Source organism: Rhinatrema bivittatum, chromosome 1 (genome assembly GCF_901001135.1).
Source record: "Rhinatrema bivittatum chromosome 1, aRhiBiv1.1, whole genome shotgun sequence".
Lineage (NCBI taxonomy): Eukaryota > Metazoa > Chordata > Amphibia > Gymnophiona > Rhinatrematidae > Rhinatrema > Rhinatrema bivittatum.
In genome coordinates this window covers 238,449,834-238,472,356 of record NC_042615.1, presented here as the reverse complement: position 1 = coordinate 238,472,356, position 22,523 = coordinate 238,449,834, and the positions used below count along the sequence as shown (strand labels likewise).

General features: G+C 44.0%; 1 protein-coding gene across 3 annotated transcripts in view; it reads left to right on the top strand.

Annotated features, from left to right (window-relative positions):
- POLR1A (RNA polymerase I subunit A) overlaps positions 1-22,523 on the top strand; it is a 271,640-nt gene that overhangs the window by 209,146 nt on the left and 39,971 nt on the right. For all 3 annotated transcript variants that reach the window (XM_029592763.1, XM_029592762.1, XM_029592764.1), the window contains 3 exons: positions 6,720-6,836; positions 14,391-14,672; positions 15,436-15,636. In XM_029592763.1, the coding sequence (XP_029448623.1) occupies positions 6,720-6,836; positions 14,391-14,672; positions 15,436-15,636 (600 nt within the window). The remainder of the gene's footprint in view (positions 1-6,719; positions 6,837-14,390; positions 14,673-15,435; positions 15,637-22,523) is intronic.

The following is a 22,523-nucleotide window of genomic DNA, read 5'->3' as shown; positions in this document are numbered from 1 at the left end:
CACACTGTATGTCAAGTTTCTTATCAGATACTAAATTAAATATATGTGTGCACTTGTTTTGCATCATAGGTTACCTCTTTTCTTCATTTCCGTCCTTTAACCACTAGGGATCCTCTGTGTTTATCCCATGCTCTTTTGAATTCCATTTCTGTTCTTGTCTTCACTACTGCTTCAGGAAGGCATTCCATGCATCCACCACCCTTTCTTGTGGAGAAATATTTCCTGACATTGTTCCTGAGTCTACCTCCTTGGAGTTTCAGATCATGACCCTTTATTCTCCTATTACCTCTCCATCAGAAAAGGTTTGATGTTTGGTGCATCATTAATTCCTTTCCTGTATATGAAAGACTGCTTCATGTCTCTCCTCTCCAGCAGGGTATACATAATTAGGTCTTTCAGTCTCGTCTCATGTCTTTCAATACAGATCCCACACTATTTTGGTTGCTTTTCTCTGGACAGCTTCCATCCAATCTTTAACTTTTTTCTGATATGGTCTCCAGAACAGTTGAGGCCTCACAACAACCTGTATAGGGGCATTATCGCCTCTCTTTCTCCTGCTGGTTTTTCCTTTCTTTGTGCAGCCAAGCATCCCTCTGGTTTTAGCTACCACTTTGTCATATTGCTTCGCTACCTTCAAATTGTCACTTGAATAAGGTAAGAACCTTTATAAGAATGTGCATGCTGTATCCATCGTAACTTAGATAACTCACTATACCTGCTTTGATTCATCGGCACTGGTTTCATATTCAGAGGCCAAAGAATGCATTGTCAGAATTTGGCCATCAAGTTAGTTAACAACCAGTAATAATTAGCCAGCAATCCTTGAACAAAGCACAAATCATGAACAAAGGAGCACAAAAAGGATCTTCTCCTTTGTCGCACCCCTTCATGCATAAGACAAGGCATGTAGGCATACTGGCATCATCTTTGGTATAATGAGGCAACCACTGATGACATCACAGCAAAATGCTAAAAGTGAAGGGACCAGCAAACCATGAAGTCCTAAGTGTCAGGTAGTAATTGGCCCAAGAAAGGGCGGAACATCAAGCAGGGCAACTCTGGTTGGAGCAGCTAGAGGACAATGGCTGATTAGGAGTCAGGCAGAGCATACTAATGAGGCAATATTAAAGCTTCCAAAACACTATTCTGAATACAGCAGCTCCACAGACAATGCACTGACCTATTCTCCCATCTTACAATTTCCTCTGTCAGTAAACCCAAGTGTATCAATAGTGACAGCTGGTACTGTTCGCCCTGTATGAAAAGGCATATCAGAGGTTCCCACCCCCTACTACAGGAATTATCTATTTATAGTAGCTTGCAAAAGTAAGCAGATTTGTGTGGTTTACAAATGACACTCACACAGATTGTTTCAGACAGTATGTTTATTGCAAACCAGTATGCTCTTAAAGTAAATTTTCAAAGTCACAATTCATTATTTCTCTGCATTTTTTATAAAATAAAATTAAAAACTGAAAAATGCTGCTTGCATAAGTATTCAACTCCTGTGCTGTGAAAACTCCAAGTTTACACAGTTGTAAGATATTGCCCTAACAATTGACTTACATTAAAAAAAAAGGTCAGTTTCTCTGGATAAAAGGTCCCCTAATTCTAATATTATTGGTCAGACTGTGAATCTGAAAGAAAGCTGTGAAAATGAGGACAAAGAGCATTCTAAGAAAATTAAAGATAAAGTTAGACATGCACAAAATAGGAAGAGGCTACAAAATAATATCCAAGTGCTTGGATATCTCAGTGAGCACTGTTAGATCAATTGTGAGGAAATGGAAGCTGTATCATAGCACCCAGACAATGCCTAGACAAGGCAGTCCCTCAAAACTCAGCGTCAGAGCAAGAAAGAAACTTTGTCAGGGAAGCCACAGAGAGGCAAAAAGTCACTTTGAAGAGCTACAGAGTTCAGTGGCTGAGACTGGAGTGGAGGTGCACCAGTCAAACATATCAAGAGCTCTATATACAATTGGCCTGCATGGGAGCATGGCTAAAAATAAGCCATTACTGAAGAAAAACCACTTCAAAGCATATCTGGAGTTTGCCAGAAAGCATCAGAGTGACCCAGCTAAATTGTGGGATAAGGTTTTGTGGTCAGATGAGACAAAAATGGAGCTGTTTGACCAAAATTCAAAACACTATGTGTGGCGCAAACCTAGCACTGTCCACTCCTCATCTAACATCATCCCAACAGTAAAGTATGGGGGTGGTAGCAGCATGTTGTGGGAATGCTTTTCTTCAGCGGGGACTGGGCATCTTATTAAAATTGAAGGACTCATGGATGATGCAGCATACAGGGAGATACTGCAATACAACCTCATTCAGTCTGCTAAAAACTAAAACTTGGGAGAAAGTCCACCTTTCAGCAGGACAATAATCTCAAGCACAAGGCCAAAGCAACACAGGAGTGGTTGAACAACAAAACGGTGAATGTTCTATAATGGCCAAGTCAGTCTAGATCTCAATCCAATCGAGAATCTGTGGCACTATTTGAAAATTGCAGTCGATAAACGTCATCCAACCAACCTGAACCACCTGGAGCTAATCTGCCAGGAAGAATGGGCAAAAAATCACTCCCAAATAGTGTGCAAAGCTGGTAGAAACTTACCCCAACAGACATAAAGCTGTTATTGCAGCAAAAGGTGGTTCTACCAAGTACTCGTCTGAAGAGGTTGAATATTTATGCAAGCATTGTTTTTCTGTTTTTAATTTTATTTTAGAAAAATGCAGAGAAATAATGAGTCGTGACTTTAAAAATGTACTTTAAAAGCATACTGATTTGAAATAAACATACTGTCTGGAACAATCTGTGAAAGTGTCATTTGTAATGCACTTAAATCGGCTGACTTTTTAGGGGGTCAAATACTTTTGCAAGCCACTGTATATTAAAAAGCACTTGTCCAAGAACACCTCTCTGAGGCACTGTATGTTTTTCTTTTCTTTTTTAATGTGTCTCTATCATCTGTTGCTACAGCATCTTGAGTATTGTGTGCAGTTCTGGTCACCACATCTCAAAAAAGATGTAGCAGAATTAGAAAAGGTACAGAGAAGGGTGACTAGAATGATAAAGGGGATCGAATGATTTCCCTTTGAAGAAAGGATAAAGAGGTTAGGACTCTTCAGCTTGGAAAAGAGATGGCTGAGGGGAGATATGATAGAGGTCTATAAAATAATGAGTTGGGTGGAATGAGTAAATGTTAATTGTTTACTCTTTCAAAAAGTACAAAGACCAGGGAACACAATGAAGTTACTAGGTAATACATTTAAAACTAATAAGAGAAATTATTTTTTACTGAGTGCGTAATTAAGATCTGCAGTTCATTGCCAGAGGATGTGGTGAAAGCTATTAGTGTAGCTGCATTTTAAAATGTTTTGGACAAGTTCCTGGAGGAAAAGTCTATAAACCATTATTAAGGTGGAGTTACTTATTGTTGGAATCTATCTACCCCTTGGGAATCCATCTATCCCTTGGGCTTCTGCCACATACTTGTGACCTGAAATGGGCACTGTTGGAAACAGGATGATGGACCCTTGGTGTGACCCAGTATGGCAAGTCTTATGTACTTAGCATGTAGTAATAAATAGCGGTTATTCCTTAAGTCTACTTGTTTAATAGTTTATTGACTTCTTCTCCAGAAACTTGTCCAAACCTTTTTTTAAAACCCAGCTAGGCCTTAACCAAATCCTCCGGCAGTTAATTCCAGAGCTTAATTGTGCATTGAGTGAAAGAAAAAAAATTTCTTCAATTTGTTTTGAATGTACTACTTATTAACTTTACAAAGTGTCCCCTAGTCTTTGTATTTTTTGAAAGAGTAAATAACTGATTTCACATTTACTTCTCACAGAAAACCATACATACATGCTTGCAACACTTTGTGGTACACAGGTGAATGGGAGTTTCTCCCTTCTGTCTCAGCATGAAGGAGATGCTGGTAGCTAGAGTATGTCAGGGGCAGAATGGGTGTGTAGCACATTAAAGAGTGGCCGCCTCAGCGAGTAGTGCAAGCAGGAGTAACACCCTGTCAGATAACACTTCCTCCCCACCTCAATACCAAAGCCAATGTGCCTGCAAAGACCCATTTCCCCTGGAACTGGCCATACCTAAACCAGCTGGCAAGAGAGACTCTTGGCACACTCCAGTAAAGGAGACCCCAGTACAAATGTCTGTGACATGAGGACATAGACACAGATGCGCTGGCAAATTGGTCACACAGATCTACAGTCTGGGCAGACTTAAAAGTGGCTCATGACTATCATCCTGGCCACCAACCATTGTGCTCAGTGAGTGTGTCTTCTCAATGGCCGGGGACATTGTTAGCCCTCAATGCTCAAGGCTGTCACCAGAGTTGATGGAAAAGATGGTCTTTTTGAAAATCAATCTGCCATTAGTTTGTTGGTTATACTGGATATTTGTTTTGTACCCAGAAAAAAAAATTGAAAAAACAAAAAAACAAAAAACACTTTTTTCTAGTTTTCTATATTACCATTTTGTAGTAAATCTCTAGCATCCAAGCCTAGTTCTCCCACACGTCTTCTTTCTTCATTATACTGGGGTGTTTTGTCCCCAAAAGCCTTCAGTCAGAAGGAACAAATGCAGTCCAGAAGTGCCATCTGGGCGGGGTCATTCCTATAATAAATATTGTGGAGGAAAAGGTAGAGGGCTTCTGTCAGCAAAAAATAAAGCAAGCAGAGATATTGTGGAATAGAAAAGGTGCACAGGAGAAACCTTTTACTTGTTCCCTCAATATGGTAAAGTTTTCAGTAGGAAGAGAGAACTAATGCAACATGTGAAAATCAAGAAAGGGAGGACACTGTGTTCAGTTACACAAGATGGGGAAAAAGCTTTCTTAATAAAGCAAACCTCACAAATTGCTAGGAAAGCCACACTGAGGAGAGACCATTGTCATGTTCTGATTATGACTAAAGTTTCAATTGGGTAGCAAATTTTGCAAGAAACCTAAAATTCCACGCTGCAGCAAGATCAATTTCAAGTACAGAATGTAAAAACAATTGTCCGAAAAGTGATATGGATGGCAAATCTTTCTCTTGTACTAAATTTGACAAGTGGCAAGTTCTTCAACAGGAAGTCAGACATCTCCGTGCCACTGCCTGGCCGCTGTCCACCTTGTTCTTCACTTAAGGAATCTTTCTTCCACTCAGCATGCTGACATACCCAGTAATTTGTACTGTGAAGGACTTGCCATCACTCTACCTTGCTATCATATCCCAAACGCTACACTTTGGGGTATTCTTTTCACTTGGGGGGATGTTTTGCACGTCTCGTAGCTTTGCCGTGTTGATGCTACTGTTGGTGCTGTTTTGTCCCTTTATCAGTGCCTTGGGGGTTTTTCTTGCCACTTTTTCTGCTTCTTTTCCCTCCTTTATGGTGCCATAGGATATTGATGCTACTCTTGCCTTTTGTGCTGTATGCCACTGCTGGTGCTCTTTTTTGACGTTTTGAGTGTTCTTCCTCCTCTTGCTGCTTCTTTGCTCCTCTGACGATCTCTTAGAAAACTCCTGACATTGCTGGTACCCCTTTATGGTGCCTTAGACTACTCATGCAGATTTTGGTGCCATTTTCCAAAGTCTGGGTGCCTTGGAATTCTTTCCTCCTCTTGATGATGTTTTTACAAAAGTTTCATTAGAATTTATAAGAAAATTCCAATTCTGGAGCCTAAAATATGCTGCAGTGCTCCCCCCCCCCCCATTGACTTTAATGGCAAATGAATAAAGTAATTTTTTGTTTCCATTTTGAAACTAATGAAACGAATTGAGGTGCCCAAACAACGAATGATTGAATTAATCAAAACAATTTTCAAAGGGAAACTATACAGTTCCTGGATTTCTGAAGAAGATTGCTGTGCACAATCACTCGTCTCAAAGGTAGCCTTCCTAAAATCCAGGTCCCTTGTTTCTGTGGATTCTTTTAATTTATCCTGGTTGGTTCCTCCTACTCCTTTGGGCTTCAGGCTCACTTGGAACCAGGACTGGAATCTGGCTCCCTGATCCTTCATTTGCAATTACCCGGGGATTTTTTTCCAGTATTTTATATCCCATCCTAACAGTCATTGCTATGATAATCCTCAGCCAGGGCCTCCTGGAACCCTGCGGTCATGAGTGCTAAATCCAGCCACTAAGTGCCACCATTGCATGATCACCGTGACTCTGCAGCATCCTTGACCAACCTGGAATATGATGATCTGAACCAGGAACTGATCCCAGGCCCCTCCAAGTTTGCTCTGAGAGTCTTTGCTCTAATATTTGGTTCAGTTCAGAGTATAATATTAAACCATGCTGTACTGTGACCACACGATCGTGAATTTTCTGCTGCCATTAGGTCAGTGACGCTGTCTCCATTTGTTAATATAAAATCCAGTAGAGCCTTCCTGTAGGTGGGCATCCAGGATTTCTCCCTGCGTAGGTGAAATTGGATCATAAAGGCAGGCACCTAGATCAGATGTAGTAGATTGCAGTTGCCCAAAAGCAGACAGATGGCAGTGTGAGGAAGGTATCGCATGGATATGTGCTTTCATCTGCATTAGATAGAGAACCAGGCACACAACGTTTTGTTCAGCTTGGTATTTATGTCTGCACTTCTTGAATTTTGTTACAGCATGGGTGATGTTCTTTGCCCGCTTTTTTGCTGCACATAAAAATGAGGCACTAATAAAGAATTAATACAAGGCTGATGTTTTTCAATTGCTCCAAAGCCACAGGATGATGCTGAAGCTGAGCCTGCAGAAGGTGGGAATAATGTCGATGGAGAGGCAGACGAGGGAGATGCTGATGCCACAGAAGCAAAAAGGAAGCAAAAGCAGGAAGAGGAGGTGAAGGCATTTTTCATTCTAATGTTCTTATGCTTTCGGAGCAAAGGAGAACTGATGATCACACCTATCGTTTTTATACCAGCAGGGATTTTCGTTTTTCTTATTGATGTAACCTGAATTGAACTGTAAAATTGTTATAAAACATACTTTAGCTTGTTATAGTAAAGCAAACATACTATAAAAGCAGACTTAGGTATGGAAAAGATATGGTAGGCCAAATAATCCTACTACTTGTGGCCAGATGGAATTTTCCCTCACACCAGCCTGTCTGCCACCTGCTCCCGAAGAGAACACATGGTATTCTTACTTGGTTTCCGCTTTGTCTTCTTTACTAAGCGGTTTCCTCTCATGTGTATGTGTGAGGTAGAGCAGTAACCAGTACATCTTTTATTTATATTTATTTGTAAATATTTGATACCCGCCTTGCAATAATATCATGGTGGATCATAATAAAAACTCTCCATTAACAGCTTACAATCATAAACACATAATGCCTCATTTCATGAGAAACAAATTAATTAGTGCCTTTACCCTTTTACTTTCCTCACAGCCCTATCCATTTCAGCATTCAAGTGGGTAAACATCTCAGCGCTAATAAAATAGACACAGAAAATACATTTAATAATTGAAGAGGAAGCAATCACATTAGAATGCATTCAGAAATAAACAGCAGCAGTCAGTGTGAGCAAACATCAGATTCCTATCCCCGAGGAACTATTCATAAAGTTTCTAACCCAAAACCATCCAGACAATACTGTTTGTTCTGTAGCATGATCCAGACCAAATGTTCAAGAGAGCGAGGCAGTGAAAGGATGCCCACATCACAGTGGCTTGTTTCACAGTCCGTTTTCCAGGAAACTGGAGATGATACCAGCTTAATGCATGCATACCATCTTGGAGACCTGCAAGATCATCAGATTCAGTTCTGTGGGGGGCTCAAGGCCACAAGCATATCAGATTTTCATTAAGCCTAATCTGCGCATTGCCTCTATCCCTGCACAATTTGAGACAATTATCTAAGGCATTTAACTGAGTAAGCTAGCCCGAGTGCAAGTTACTCTCTTTAACAGGCTGTTCCCTGTATGTACCAGGATCAGTCCAGACAGTGGGTTATCTCCCCCTTCCAGCAGATGGAGTCAAGTAGAACTTTGAAGGATGCTTCCTTATAAGTTTGTTTTTATTTCCTTTTGACAGGTTATTTCCTCTCTTCCTCTCTCCGGGGTGTAAGTCAGTTGTGCCGACCTCTCCCCCTGTGGCTGCTATCCGACCCGCTGCCCCTGAGACGCCGTTTTCCTCGGGGCAGCCGGCACAGAGAGGCGTTATTCCTCTGTGCCTCTATCTGTGGGTCGCTGAGGCATAGAGAGAGAGCAGGACTGAAGCGGAGGCTCTTACCCGCTTCTTATAGCCACGAACCTGGTGAGCGTGAGGAAGAACAGGCTGAAGCGGAGGTTTTTCCCACTTCCCGCAGCTTTAAACCCTGCCTGTTTTTCACGTTAAGAACAGCTGGTTCCCTCACGCCTCCGTCGGGGATCCCCATGCCTCGTTCGTCCAGGTGCTGCGCTTGTGGAGAGCCCGAGTTGAGGCTCTCCTGTGAGGGGATTTGCACAGCTTGCCTCCCTGGTGGGGAAGGACCCTCTCAACCGCCGGTCCGCTCTGGTTCTCGTCTTCTGGCAAGCCTCGACTCTCTGGGGCCGGCCCCAATCCTGCTGACCGCGGGAACGGCGACCATTTTGTCTCCAGACTCAGCTGCTCCGGCGCTAACAGGAGAAGAGCAGGACGCTCCATTTTCATCTCAGCCACCAGTTTTGACACCCGTTCCACCTCTGGAGCCTTTTCGGGGCCACCTCCGTTTTCCACGGATTTTGTTCTCCTGCTTCACAATGCTTACCTGGCCAGAATGGGCCAGCACCAGGAATTTCTGGTGGGACCTCCTCCTCCTAAGGTACTCAGAAAAGCTGATTCCACTGAGGTCTTGGGAAGTTCCCAGACTGTGGGGAATGCCTAAGGGTCAGCAGTCCTGGGACCAGGGGTACCTCTGACCACCTCAAGCGCTCCGAAGGTCCGTATGGTACACCCCTCTGCAGGGGGGGTCTGTTCCTCAGCAGGACCCAGATACAGATGAACCTTCAACTATGGCTCAATTGGAAGGGGATGATCCTAGAGTCCTGCGGATCTTCCAGAGGGATGAGATGGACCCCCTCATTCCACATATCCTACAGGAATTGGACATTGAGGCCCCTCAGGACCCGCCTGAGCCTAATCCACCAGCGAAGAAAGGGGGACCCCCTTTTGGCTGGTCTACATCCGCCGTGTAGGTCCTTTCCTTCCCATTCCACGTTCCTTCAACTGTTATCCAGGGAATGGGATTTTCCAGAGACCTCCCTCAAGGTCGGCAGAGCCATGGATATGCTATATCCTCTCCCGGATGATTTCCTGGAACTTCTTAAGGTTCCAAAAGTAGATTCTGCAGTCTCAGCGGTGACGAAAAGAACTACCATTCCAGTAACTGGTGGTGCAGCCTTGCGAGATCTGCGAGATCGAAAGCTGGAAGTTTATCTTAAGAGAGTTTTCGAAGTGTCTGCCCTGGGAGTCCGGGCAGCCATTTGTAGTTCCTTCGCTCAGCGTGCAGGCCTTCGCTGGCTTCAACAGCTGCTCAGCTCCCAGGAGTTGCCTCCTTAGGAAGCACTTCAGGCAGACCATCTGGAGGCCGTCATAGCATATGGAGCAAACGCTCTATATGACATTCTGAGAGTATTGGCCAGATCTATGGTTTCTGCAGTCTTGGCTAGATGCCTCATCTGGCTTCGCAACTGGTCAGCGGATTCTTCTTCCAAGTCGCAGCTGGGATCCCTACCCTTCAAAGGCAAGCTACTATTTGGGGAGGATCTGGACCAGATTATCAAGTCCCTCGGAGAGAATAAGGTACACAAACTGCCAGAGGATCGCCCTCGTTCTTCTAGGTCATTTAATTCCACTAGAAGCCGATTCAGGAATCAATGTCTTTTCCGCCAGGCAAGGACTGCAGCTCCTTGTCAGCCGTCCTCTCAGTCTCAATCCTGGACTCAGTCCTTTCGTGCCCAAAGACAGCCCCATTCTGGTCCAGCCCAGGGGACGTCCTCCAAGTCTTCACAATGAAGCTATGCCGGTCCACTCCCCTATCCCCAGGATAGGGGGACGTCTCTCCCTTTTCTAAGAGGAGTGGGTCAACATCAGATCAGTGGGTCCTGGATATTCTAAGACATGGCTACGCGTTAGAATTTGCTCGGCCGCTAAGAGACGGGTTTTTCTTTTCTCCATGTGGTCCAGTCCAGAAACAACTCATAGTCCAGCAGACACTCGACAGGCTTCTGGCTCTCAGAGCGATTCGTCCGGTCACCTTCCCCCCCCCCCCCGGAAGTAGGCTGGGGACATTATTCGGTATACTTCGTAGTCCCCAAGAAGGAAGGTTCCTTCCGCCTGATCTTGGATCTCAAGATGGTCAACAGGGCCCACAAGATTCCCCATTATCGGATGGAAACCTTGCGCTCCGTGATAGCGGCGGTACACTCCGGAGAATTTTTGGCCTCCCTGGATCTGATGGAAGCTTATCTACACATTCCCATCCTCCAAGCACATAAGCGTTTTCTGCGATTCAAGATTCTGGGACAGCATTTCCAGTTCCAGGCTCTACCCTTTGGTCTTGCGACCGCTCCTCGAACCTTCACGAAGGTGATGATAGTAGTAGCTGCCGCTCTCCGGAGAGAGGGAGTCTTGGTCCACCCATACCTGGACAACTGGCTCATTCGGGCAAAGTCCTCAGCCCAGTGCCACCAGGCGGTTGACAAGATGTTGACGCTTCTTCACTCCCTCGGTTGGGTGGTCACTTCGCCAAGAGCAGCCTTTCTCCATCTCAGTCTCTGGACTTCCTGGGTGTGCATTTCGACACAGCACTGTGCAGGGTGTCTCTGCCTCCGGATAGGGCTCATGCACTCATAGCTCAGATACAGCGATTCATCGGTCTCTCGCTTCCAACGGCGTGGGATTACCTCCAGGTCCTGGGATCCATGGCTTCCACCATCAATCTGGTCCCCAGGGTGTTTGCACATATGCGTCCCTTACAGCGTGCCTTGCTCTCCCACTGGAAGCCGGTGTCTCAGGACTTCCAAGCCATCCTTCCTCTCCCACAGGGAGCCAAGGACAGTCTCTCGTGGTGGTTCAACCTGTCTCATCTTCTCCAGGGTGTTCTTCTGGACATCCCGAACTGGGTAATCATCACAACGGACGCAAGTCTCTCTGGCTGGGGAGCGGTGTGTCAGATGAGTTCTGCGCAAGGGAAGTGGACGCCGTCCCAAGCAACTTGGCCGATCAATCACTTGGAGACCAGAGCAGTGCGTCTGGCATTGAAACGCTTCCTACCTCTCGTCCATCGTCGTGCAGTCTGAATGCTGTCAGACAATGCGACCACTGTGGCCTACATCAATCGCCAAGGAGGCATGAGGAGCCAGCATGTCTCTCAGGAGACAGACAGGTTGATGGCGTGGGTAGAGACTCATCTCTCCCACCTAGTGGCTTCCCACATCACAGACATAGACAACATTCAAGTTGACTTTCTCAGTCGTCAACATCTAGATCCCAGAGAGTGGGAACTCTCAGAGGAGGCGGTGAATCTCCTGTTCCACAGATGGGGGACTCCCTATCTGGACCTAATGGCAACTTCCCGGAATGCCAAGGCAGCTCGGTTCTTCAGTCGCAGAAGAGAGTACGGAGCAGAGGGAGTGGATGCCTTAGTCCTCCCCTGGCCCCATCACATTCTCCTCTACGTGTTTCCCCCTTGGTCTCTGGTGGGCAAGGTGCTCCGGAGAATAGAGTCCCACCAGGGTCCGGTAATTTTGGTGGCGCCGGAATGGCCCCGTTGTCCGTGGTTTGCAGACTTGATCAACTTCGCAGTGGACGGACCTCTTCGTCTGGGTCACCTTCCACGCTTGCTGCATCAGGGTCCGGTATCTTTCGCCCAGGCCAATCGCTTCTGTCTTGCGGCCTGGCTTTTGAGAGGCGCCGGCTAAGACGGCGTGGATACCCAGAGGCCGTTATCTTGACCCTCCTCAAGGCTAGAAAGATGTCTACCTCCATCTCCTATATCAGGGTATGGAAAGTTTTTGAGAACTGGTGTGCTTCCATACCTGTGTCGCCACGGACCATCTCGGTGGCTCAGGTCCTATCTTTTCTTCAACAGGGAGTGGACAAGGGTCTGGCCTACAACTCGCTGAGAGTGCAAGTCTTTGCCCTAGGCTCTCTACTTCATCAACGAGAGGGAACTTCCCTTTCCTCTCACCCGGATATCATCCGATTCCTCAGGGTGGTGAAGCACATAAAACCCCCGGTCCACGCTTTTTATCCTTCATGGAGTCTCAATCTTGTTCTCCGAATCTTGGTCGGACCACCCTTTGAATTCATGCGTTCTGCGACCCTCAAGGATATCACTCTCAAGACGGTTTTCCTGGTAGCTATCTGTTCTGCCCGCAGAATCTCGGAGCTTCAAGCACTCTCGTGTAGAGAACGTATTCGGGAGTTTCCTTGCGCACTGTGCCTGCTTTTCTGCCCAAGGTGAATTCCGAGTTCCACTTGAATCAGACGGTAGAGCTTCCATCCTTCTCAGCGGATGCATCGGCAGATCTACGCAAGCTAGATGTCAAGCATATCCTCATTCACTATCTGGAATTCACTAATGATTTTCGCTTGTCAGACCATCTTTTTATTCTCTGGCATGGTCCAAAGAAGGGGGCCAAGGCATCAAAAACTACCATTGCTCACTGGCTGAAGGAGGCGATCTCGGTGGCCTACATTGGAGCGGGTTGACAACCTCCGGCGGGTGTCAAGGCCCATTCTCTTCGAGCTCAGGCTGCTTCCCTGGCGGAGATGCAATCTGTCTCGTTCCAGGAGATTTGATGAGCAGCAACTTGGAAATTGTTATATACCTTTGCTCGTCATTATCGTCTACACATACAGTCGCCTACTTTTGGCTCCTTTGGCTCTAGGTTCATTCGAGCAGGGCTTTCCGGAGCCCACCCTACGTAGGGAAGCTTTGGTACATCCCACTATCTGGATTGATCCCGGTACGTACAGGGAAAAGAAAATTATTCCTTACCTGCTAATTTTCGTTCCTGTAGTACCAAGGACCAGTCCAGACACCCTCTCTGACTTTTTATTGGTTTGGGATTGCCTCTCTGCTCAAATTGTTCTTCCGTGCCTTTTTTCCTTTGGCTGGTTAATTGTTCATTCTGCAAGTTTGTTGTTTGACACTGTTTTGTGCCCATTGCACACTGCTATTTGTTACTTAATTCTATTGTTCTTGATCCATCCTGGTTTTTCTCTTTGCTTTGATATACTCCATACTGAGGATTAGTAGAGGGTGCACTACCTTATAAGGAAGCATCCTTCAAAGTTCTATCTGACTCCATCTGCTGGAAAGGGGAGATAACCCACTGTCTGGACTGATCCTTGGTACTACAGGAACGAAAATTAGCAGGTAAGGAATAATTTTCTTATACAGTACAGTGCGCTCCCGTGGAGTGCAGTGTTAACCCGCGTTTGGATGCATGTTTTTGACGTGCTAGCTTTACCCCTTATTCAGTAAGGGGTAATAGTGTGTCGAAAACGCACGTCCAACTCCCCCCCCCCCCCCCCAAAACTAATAGCGCCTGCAACATGCAAATGCATGTTGATGGCCCTATTAGTCATTCCTACGCGATATAGAAAGCAAAATGTGCAGCAAAGCCACACATTTTACTTTCAGAAATTAGCGCCTACCCAAAGGTAGGTGTTAATTTCTGCCAGCACCGGGAAAGTGCACAGAAAAGCAGTAAAAATGCTTTTCTGTGCATCCTCCAACTTAATATCATGGTGATATTAAGTCGTAGGTCCCAAAAGTTAAAAATAATAATAATAAAAAAAAAAGAATCATAATTGGCTCGTGGGTTGAAAACCGGACGCTCAATTTTGCCGGCGTCCGGTTTCCGAACCCGTGGCTGTCAGCGGGTTTGAGAACAGATGCCGGCAAAATTGAGCGTTGGCTGTCAAACTCGCTGACAGCCGCAGCTCCTGTTACAGGAGAGTGGCCTGTGTGTGTGCCGGGAGAGCGGGCGTTCGCCTGCTCTCCCGCGATTTTTACTGTATTGGCCTGTAAGTGTGGCTAAAACCCTTGCAGGTTCCACGGCATGTGTTCGATCCTGTGTGCATGTTTAAGTTACAATAGGAAAACAGCACAGATACATTCAATTTCCAAATGTACACAAGCTATTTTACCCCCTTGGCCACCTACACAAACAGGTGCATTGTGTTCTGACGCTTGTACGCCCTTGTTAATTTCCAAAGAGAAAACACAGGTAGTTTGTCTTTGAAAATTTGCCATAAAATAACATGTTAAAACCAGCTGCATAGTTTGTAACTCTGAGGGCTGCATGAAAATTGCTCCCTGGGTGTGCTTCGTTGCACAATTCCTGAAAATATTGCTGTTTCAATTTTGCTGTGTAAGCTTGCCTGTCTTTTTTCTCTCTCTCTCTCTCTCTCTCCATGTAGGTTGATTATGAGAGTGAAGAAGAAGAGTGTGAGGAGACTGAGCAAAATGCCGAGGAGGAAGAGAACCCATCCTCCCCTGTTAACAATGAGCAGGAGCTTGAGAATGCTCCTTCAGACACTGAAAAGGATCTTCCAACTGCTCCCTTGGTTGCTTCGAGAGAAGGAAGGAAAAGCAGTTCCAAGGCAATAGAAATAAGAGAGCAGAGGATTAACGCTGTTCTGGAAAGCCACCAAGCTGTGGAACACTATGCGTATGACACAGAGAAAGGCCTCTGGTGCGAGGTATGGAGTCAAGACTCAGTCCACAACTGGGCATTCCTGTTGCATTCCATTGTCTCCTCTTCTGGTTGGGGAAATGTGCTCCTGCAGGAGACATCCCATATGGAAAACATGTCGCTGGATTCTTCTGCTGTGACCATAATGTTAGTTATTTTTGAATACAGTTTACTTTTGGACTTTCCTCTCACAGTCTCTTGTACAGAAAGATGTTTCTTTTATAACCATTTTATGGCCCAGCTAGAAAGTAAGGAACAGGGACTTTCTTCGGTGCTAAGAACCCAAGCTTTATTCCATGTTCTTGCCTCTTGCACTCCCTTGACAGGTATTGAATAAGTTTGTATGTAGCCCAAGATTGCATTCTGTGGTAGAGCGCACACAGCAGACTTTACATACAGCTTTCTTATTATGGAAAACTACAGGGGGCAGATGTGTGCTCTGTATTACCCAGCAGCCTCTTCTTTTTCCTAGCTGTTTTTTTTTCAGTAAGTTACTTTATTTAAAATTCAGGATTCTCCCCAGTTGCATCCAGCTGATAACGCCCTGCTCTGTGTAGCTGCCTCACCTTTCTCACTAGTTCCAGTTGCCAGCCTGTGAAAGAGGACCTTCCCCTTTTACCTACCTTACTAGTTTGCATACTGCTGAACATCAATTGGCATTGCTATGGCAAGAATTTCAAGACTGAAAGCTTTTAGAAATCAAATGCAGTACAGGTTCTCATTTTTCTGATAATGGAATGCCTGTTAACCCTTTGATCTGTTTCTTCTAGATCACACTGAAGCTGCCGCTGGCAAAGGTGTACTTTGATATCTCTTCCCTTGTGGTCTTTCTTGCACAAAGTACCATAATCCATGAGACCAGAGGGATTACACGCTGCCTCTTAAATGAAATGACTAACAGACATGGAGAAAAGGAGCTTGTTTTAAACACAGAGGGCATAAACCTCCCTGAACTCTTCAAGTATGCTGATGTATGTAATGTTGTTCTTAGGATATTTATTTCATTTGTCAATTTTGCACACATTTAAGGAACAGCAGTCTTGGAATACTGGGTATGATTTCCCTCTCGCCTCTACCCTATTCAGAAGGAAGAATGTTTGAGTTGACTTTAAAACACCAAGTACAAATGCATGTCTTCCATGTTTTATTTCCAGTTTTTCTGCTTTTTTTTTGAACCATCCATTTGTATTCAGAAATGTGTAATTCTGTTCTTTTATTATCAAAGAAGGGCAGGACTAGAGAATTTACTTATGGAAATATATAAACCAAAATACTGTGTTGCTGTGCCCTAAGTCATCCGATCAGTGTTTTTCATCCCAAAACTACTGTTTTCGGTTAAACTACTGTTGGTACATCTGGTCAATTAGCCTTTACACTGTACATATCCACCCATATCGTTCACAGAGGTCCCACTAGAGAACTTGCTGATTGATGTTGATGATAATTCATTATTTATATTACACCTTTTTGTGACATTTCAAAGCGGATTATATTCAGGTACTGTAGGCATTTCCCTGTCCCCAGAGAGTTTGGCCGCACTTCGGGATGTTGAAATGATTGAGTGTGTCAGCTGTTTAATAGTGGCTTCTTTTGGTTGGTTTTCCACAGACAGTTCCTAGTATAGAGATGGCCAACTCCCGTCCTCAAGAGCCTCAAACAGATCTGGTTTGAGACTGTCCGGTATGAATATGCATGGGATACCTTTGCATGCACTGCCTCCATTCTATACAACTATATCTTATGCTTATTCATTGTGGATATCCTGAAAAGCAGACCTTTTGTGGCCTTTGAGGATGGGAGTTGCCACCCTTGTCCTAAAAGAATAAGAGTGTGAGAGAGGCACCAAGCAAAGGTTCAGGGCCTGGATCTTGCTGAGGTCTAGTTTTGAGCAGAATGCAGAGTTTGCAAAGCAGATGATACAGATATAAAATTTTTGGCAATTTTGTTGTCATAGAAAAACTTTCTTCCCCTTCCCCCCCCCCCCCCCCCCCCCCCCACACACACACACACTTTTTTTTTTTTTTTAAGGAAGTAAACATTTTGGGGAAAAATGTAAATTTACATAATACTTATTTTCTCATCAGATTCAAATTTATTTAAGAACATAACCTATATTATGTGTAACTTGGCAGACAAAGCTGTAATGTTATATTTATGAACCTGAAAAATATGTCTTAATACCTTTGTTTCATTCAAACAATCACAAATAATTGTATTGCATTTAGAAATTGTTTGTAATTATTGTTAAAGCTACAAGCTGCAGCACCCTAACATATATAAGAACATCTTAGGTTTTGCCTGTTCATGAAGTAGGAAAAATAGGAGCCGTCACTATTGCTGCAAAGGGAAGTCTTTATTATCTACACTTAGAAAGCTTTCTTTGTAAGGTCAACAGTCTCCAATAACACAAGAAACTCTTGTGTTTAGAAAAAAGTCCAGGAAAAAACTCCCTCTGAGGCTGGAGAACACAATAGGTTTTCAGAAAGTAGAACATGGTGAGAGAAGGGCATTGCTTCCCACAGTGTGGTGCACACATTTCTTTTGTCCCAATATTGCATCTGGTCAAACAAGTTTGAAGGGTTTGGAACAAAACAGAAACCTGTAAAATCTTTCTGAGGTAAAAGTGGGATGAGCATACATGTACACAATATGAGCAGCAATCCCGCTTTCAAACTGCCTCCCATTCTTTAAAAAAAAAACCAAAACAAAACTATTACTGTCTTTAGCATAACAGATGACATTACAATAAAAACGAGCAGTTCTTATTCTGGATTGTTCAGTGTCCTAGTATCTGTGGACAGAATTCACACGAAATCAATATCATATTAATTAAACAATCAAAACATCCTTGAAAATATGCTAGAATCACATATTTGTTTCTGAAATTTTTTTCTGATTCTGAGCCTTCATTTTTTTTCTTCATGGATTTTTAAAAAATGAAGGCCTGCATGAACTGAAACATTTTAATAACATAAGGCTTGCCATACTGGGTCAGACCAAGGGTCCATCAAACTCAGTATCCTGTTTCAACAGTGGCCAAGCCAGGTCACAAGTACCTGGCAGGATCCCAAGGGGTAGAGAGATTCCAAGCTGCTTATCTCAAGAATCAGCAGTGGATTTCTGCAACTCTCTCTTATTAATGGATTTTTCCTCCAGGAACTTGTCCAAATTTTTTTTTTAATGCATCTATACTAATGGCTTTCACCATATCCTCTAGCAGCGAATTCCAGACCTTAATTATGTGTTGAGTAAAAAAAAATATTTTCTCTTAGTAGTTTTAAATGTACTACCCAGAATTTCTTGATTGGTGTGTATATTTCCAAACACCTGAATATGAGAGCTGAACATGTTTATAGGATACAGGAATAGTAGCTATCTAAAACTGCAAGTTATCGTTCCTAAAATATCTTCATATTATATAGTAGTTATAGAGCATTTTGAGGGAGTAAGGGACATATAATAGTGTTTGAAAACCTGGCCTTAAAAAGCATGTCGTTCCTCATTTTAAAAGAAAATAAAAGCATAGCATTTATATTCTACTTTTTGTGACACTTCAAAGCGGATTGTATTCCGGTACTGTAAACTTCTGTGAGATGCTGACAATTCTTCTTTCTAGAAGGACTGAATTTTATTGAACAAAACACAGAGCAGCATAGGGAGGGATGATGGACTGGCCTGACTGTTCTGGAGGAGGGGATATTGTCAGGTGGTAATTTCCCCTTCCTCTTCATCCAGTCAGACCAGTCCATATGAACGAGATGTACCAAATGTGCTACGTTAGAGGGTGGGATGCTGACCTCATCTCCCTCAACACTGTTGCAGCAAAAGTCATGTCATCCTTAACTCAAACGTCTAGACAATAGTGCCTGGGGAAAGTGTGCAAGAAAGATCAGGTCACCGCTCCACAAGTCTCCAAAGGAGATGATAGCTGTTGCTTCACCCATAAAGTAGAGTGTGCTTTCTTAGAATGAGCTCGAATCTGCTTCAGCAGAGGCATCAAGAAGTCACATACACAGCTATAACCATCTCTGTGATCCAGTGCATCGCTGTAGCCTTAGCGGCTGCTTCACCCTACTTCATGCCACTGGACAGAACAAAAAGATGATTGGATCTCTGGAACCCATTGAAGACTTTGCAATATCACAAAAGATACCTTCATTCATCCAAGGGATAAAGAAGCGCATAATCCTCCCCATTTATCCAGTGAAGGCAAGGAGATAGATTGATTTAGGGGAAAGCTGTACACCACCTTCGGGGGGGGGAAAAAAGGAAGTGACCGTACAAAGCAGAGCCCTATCCTTGGTAATTATCAGGAAGGATTCCCTGCACCATAGAACCTGTAACACCGATAATAATCTCTGCATCGAGAATATAGTGACAATGAATACTGTCTTTAAGATGAGCAATTGCAAGGAGATGCCCTTAGGAGGAGAAAAAAGCGATTTCTACCAAAAATAAGACCAAGATAAAATCCTAAGGAGGAAATGGAATATAGAGGGGAGGTCGAATGTGTTTAACACCCTTCAAAAGTGAGATACATCAGTGTGGGAGGACAGGAGCTGACCTCGAATATGGCCTCTGTAGCAACAGTGAGTCATCACCTGCTCCTTCAGTGTATTAAGGTCTAACTCCTTAGAAAGGCCTTTCTGCAGAAAAAACAAAATCAGAGATAATGAAGCATGTCCCAGCAAGCACAGATGTCCTCTGATGCCAATTCTCAAACATTCTTCAGACATGTACGTAAGCCACGGAAGTAGAAAACTTTCAAGCTTTCAAAAGCATGTTCACCATGGTTGGCGAATAATATTTATTTTATTTTATTTTATTTTACTAAGCATGCCCTTACAAGGTCCAGACCATAAGACAATTTGATCTGGAGCCTCATGAAACACCAGACCCTGACAAAGCAAGTTATTGCATCTCCTAAACTGATCTGGGGCCACCAGAAGAACCAGACCCAGGTGTCCTACAATTTTCTGAAACATTCTACCAACCATGGGCCAAGGAGGAAATATATATAAGGTCTCCTCCCTTAGCCATTCCTGCACTAGTGCATCTGTGATGGATTATCAAGGATCCCTTCTGTAACTGAAAAAAACAGCACACCCCCACATTCCTGCTGGTCATGGGACATCATTCTGCCCACCAAATCCAGTAGTCGGGCACGTATTCAAGGAGAGCCAGCTGAATAGCTGTGACTACCAAACAACCAGCAATTCCTCTCTCCGTTCCAAGTGTTTGCTGTCCAACTATAACTTCAGGTATGCCTTACTGATCCCAACAGTGGCAGTGTCATAGAAGAATCCTGAGATTTGGAATTCCACCTGAAAGGCAAGATCCTCCGAAGAGGATGCAATTGCACCCTTGCCCACGGAATGAGAGGGCAAGGTCACCACCAAGACCCGATAGCCTGGAGATAGAACCACACCATTAGATTTCTGACTGCTATTAAATCCACATCTAGCCATACAGCTTCTGAGCTATTGACCTGATAGATGAACATGATCTGTCTTTGTATTGAATAGAGTTCCCAGGCAATCCAGTGTCTGAATTTCCTTAACAACCAGACCACTTGATGAGAAGCAGAAACACTCTCCGGAAAGGCCCTCACTCTTATCGGCCAATCATCCATATAAGAGTGCACCACTAATCCCTTCTTGCTCAGTGTGGCAGACACTGCCATCTCACCTTGAAGATTTGAGAAAACATTGGTAATTCTTCCAGATTGGAACATGGCAATAAGCATCTGTTAGAACCAGAGGGATCAGAAAACTCCCCTTTCTGATCTTAAGGATTCCTCTTTGAAGTGGAGGATTTTCAAGAAGTCATTGACAGTATCAGGTCAAAGAGGGAACCTTGGACTCCTCAGTCTTTGAAACCATAAGTAAATGGGGTAGCACCCCCACCGTTTCTACCTTTACAGATCTGGAGACAGGACCTTTAAATCAAGAAGCCTCTGCAGAATAGCCGACTTCACCATCGAGTAACAAGGAGAAACCATTAAGGAACAGAAAGAAGACGAATTCCAGAGCATAAGCATCTCTTCATGTTCCCAGGGCCCATTGGTCTGATGAACTTGGGCCAACCTCCGCCAAAACAGAGACAGATGGCCAGCTAAGATAGGACCCCCAAGCATGCTCTGAGCTGCCCCAGAAGCACTGGACCTGTGATTGTGCCCTTATCTTAAATTGGAAGGAAAAAACGGCTAAACCTCTGTGCCAAAGAACTGTGGCTCTGCCTAATCTACTGCGAGACAAGCAACTCCAAGATACCACTCTAGCTCAATCCTCCGGAGTCATGGGGGCCTTAAAGGCACCCCACACCTTAGCCATCCTTTCCAGCTTTGCACCCTACCAGAGCCAACCCTGAAAGGGCAGTACAAACAAATCAATCACAGAGAGAGACTGTGGACCAGATGCAGATCCAGAGAAGCTTCCAAGTCTAACCATTCTGCCCTCACTTCACCTGGGTATTCTGCATCTGATGCAAAAAAGCATGGGATAAATACAGGGCATCTCTGAGGGAGTGATGGGAATCAGAAGGGTTAGATAAATTGGACAGATAGGCAAACTAGATGAGGCACTTGGTCTTTCTGCCATCATGTTTCTATGACAGCAGAAAAAGACCAATTTGACCCATCCAGTCTGCCCAATTTATTTCTGTCCACACTGCAGGAATATATCCCAGCTTCAGCTTCAGCCATGAAGTGTGACCAGTGGTAGGATATCGCTCCTTATCCAAGACAGTTTTTTGTCATCTTTCTCATTTATACCCTATTATTTTGGATAGATGAGCATATAAATTCCCCACTTATTTCAAAGCCCACACCCCTCCCATGTCTAACTATAAAGCTTTTCATTAATATAAATAGCAACCAGTACTAGCAGGGCTTTTTTTGTGCCTGTTCTGATCTTAGTACCAACACTTTTATTCCCCAACCTCTCTGCATTAGTCCTTAGGTACCTGGATTAGGGAGCAGAGTAGTTCTACTTTGCTGTAGTCTATTCTTTGCAGAGCACTGGCTAGTAGAGCTCAGACACCAGCTTTGTAGGTCGTGACCCGGCATAATATAGAACAGCACTAGAACCTGGTAATTGTCCATAGTATTAAGTATTCCATACCCTGTAATTTTAATTACTATTATTAGCACTCGAATATATTTTCTCCTTTTAACCACTTTATGTATATTTTGACAACACATGTATAAATTTTGTTATGACAGACTTTCCTGAATCTAAATCCAAGAAAAGTGCTTCTATTTCAACCTCCTCTTCTCTCCGCTGGTATTTTTCCCCATGCCATGACGGTGGCAGAGGAGGTACAGCAGGTGAAAGCACTGTTCTTATACCTGCTTACCTACAGGAGGGAGGATGGTAAGGTGTGGAAAATCATGCAGTGACTAAACCCTGTAGCCAGTTGCAGGGAGCTGGGCTATCATGGGGAGTGAGGCACTGGACGGTTGCCCAGATTTTCCTCCAAGGATGGCCCAGTATCTGCAAACTGGGCTCTTTCTAGAAAAGAAAAGAAAAAAAGCACTGAGTACTAGTGGGGCCATTGTCCAAACATCCGGCCTCTTAGGACCCCCCTATGTAGCCTGCCAGATAGATCTGGCTATGTAAACACCTGCATTTCCACCAGGCCTTCTTTTTACTGTGCTTGTAAATAAAAAAGAAAATCATAAACAGAACAAACTAAGCCCTTATTTCCCACAAAAGTAACACTTCAAAAGTTCTTATTGTCTGGTATCATACAGGGTGCCACTCTGCTGGCATACTTGGTGAAATGGCGCCAGTTATAATCATCTACGAAGTCCAACAAATTTTTTTCAAAACATGTTGTAAAAGCAACATTTTTATGT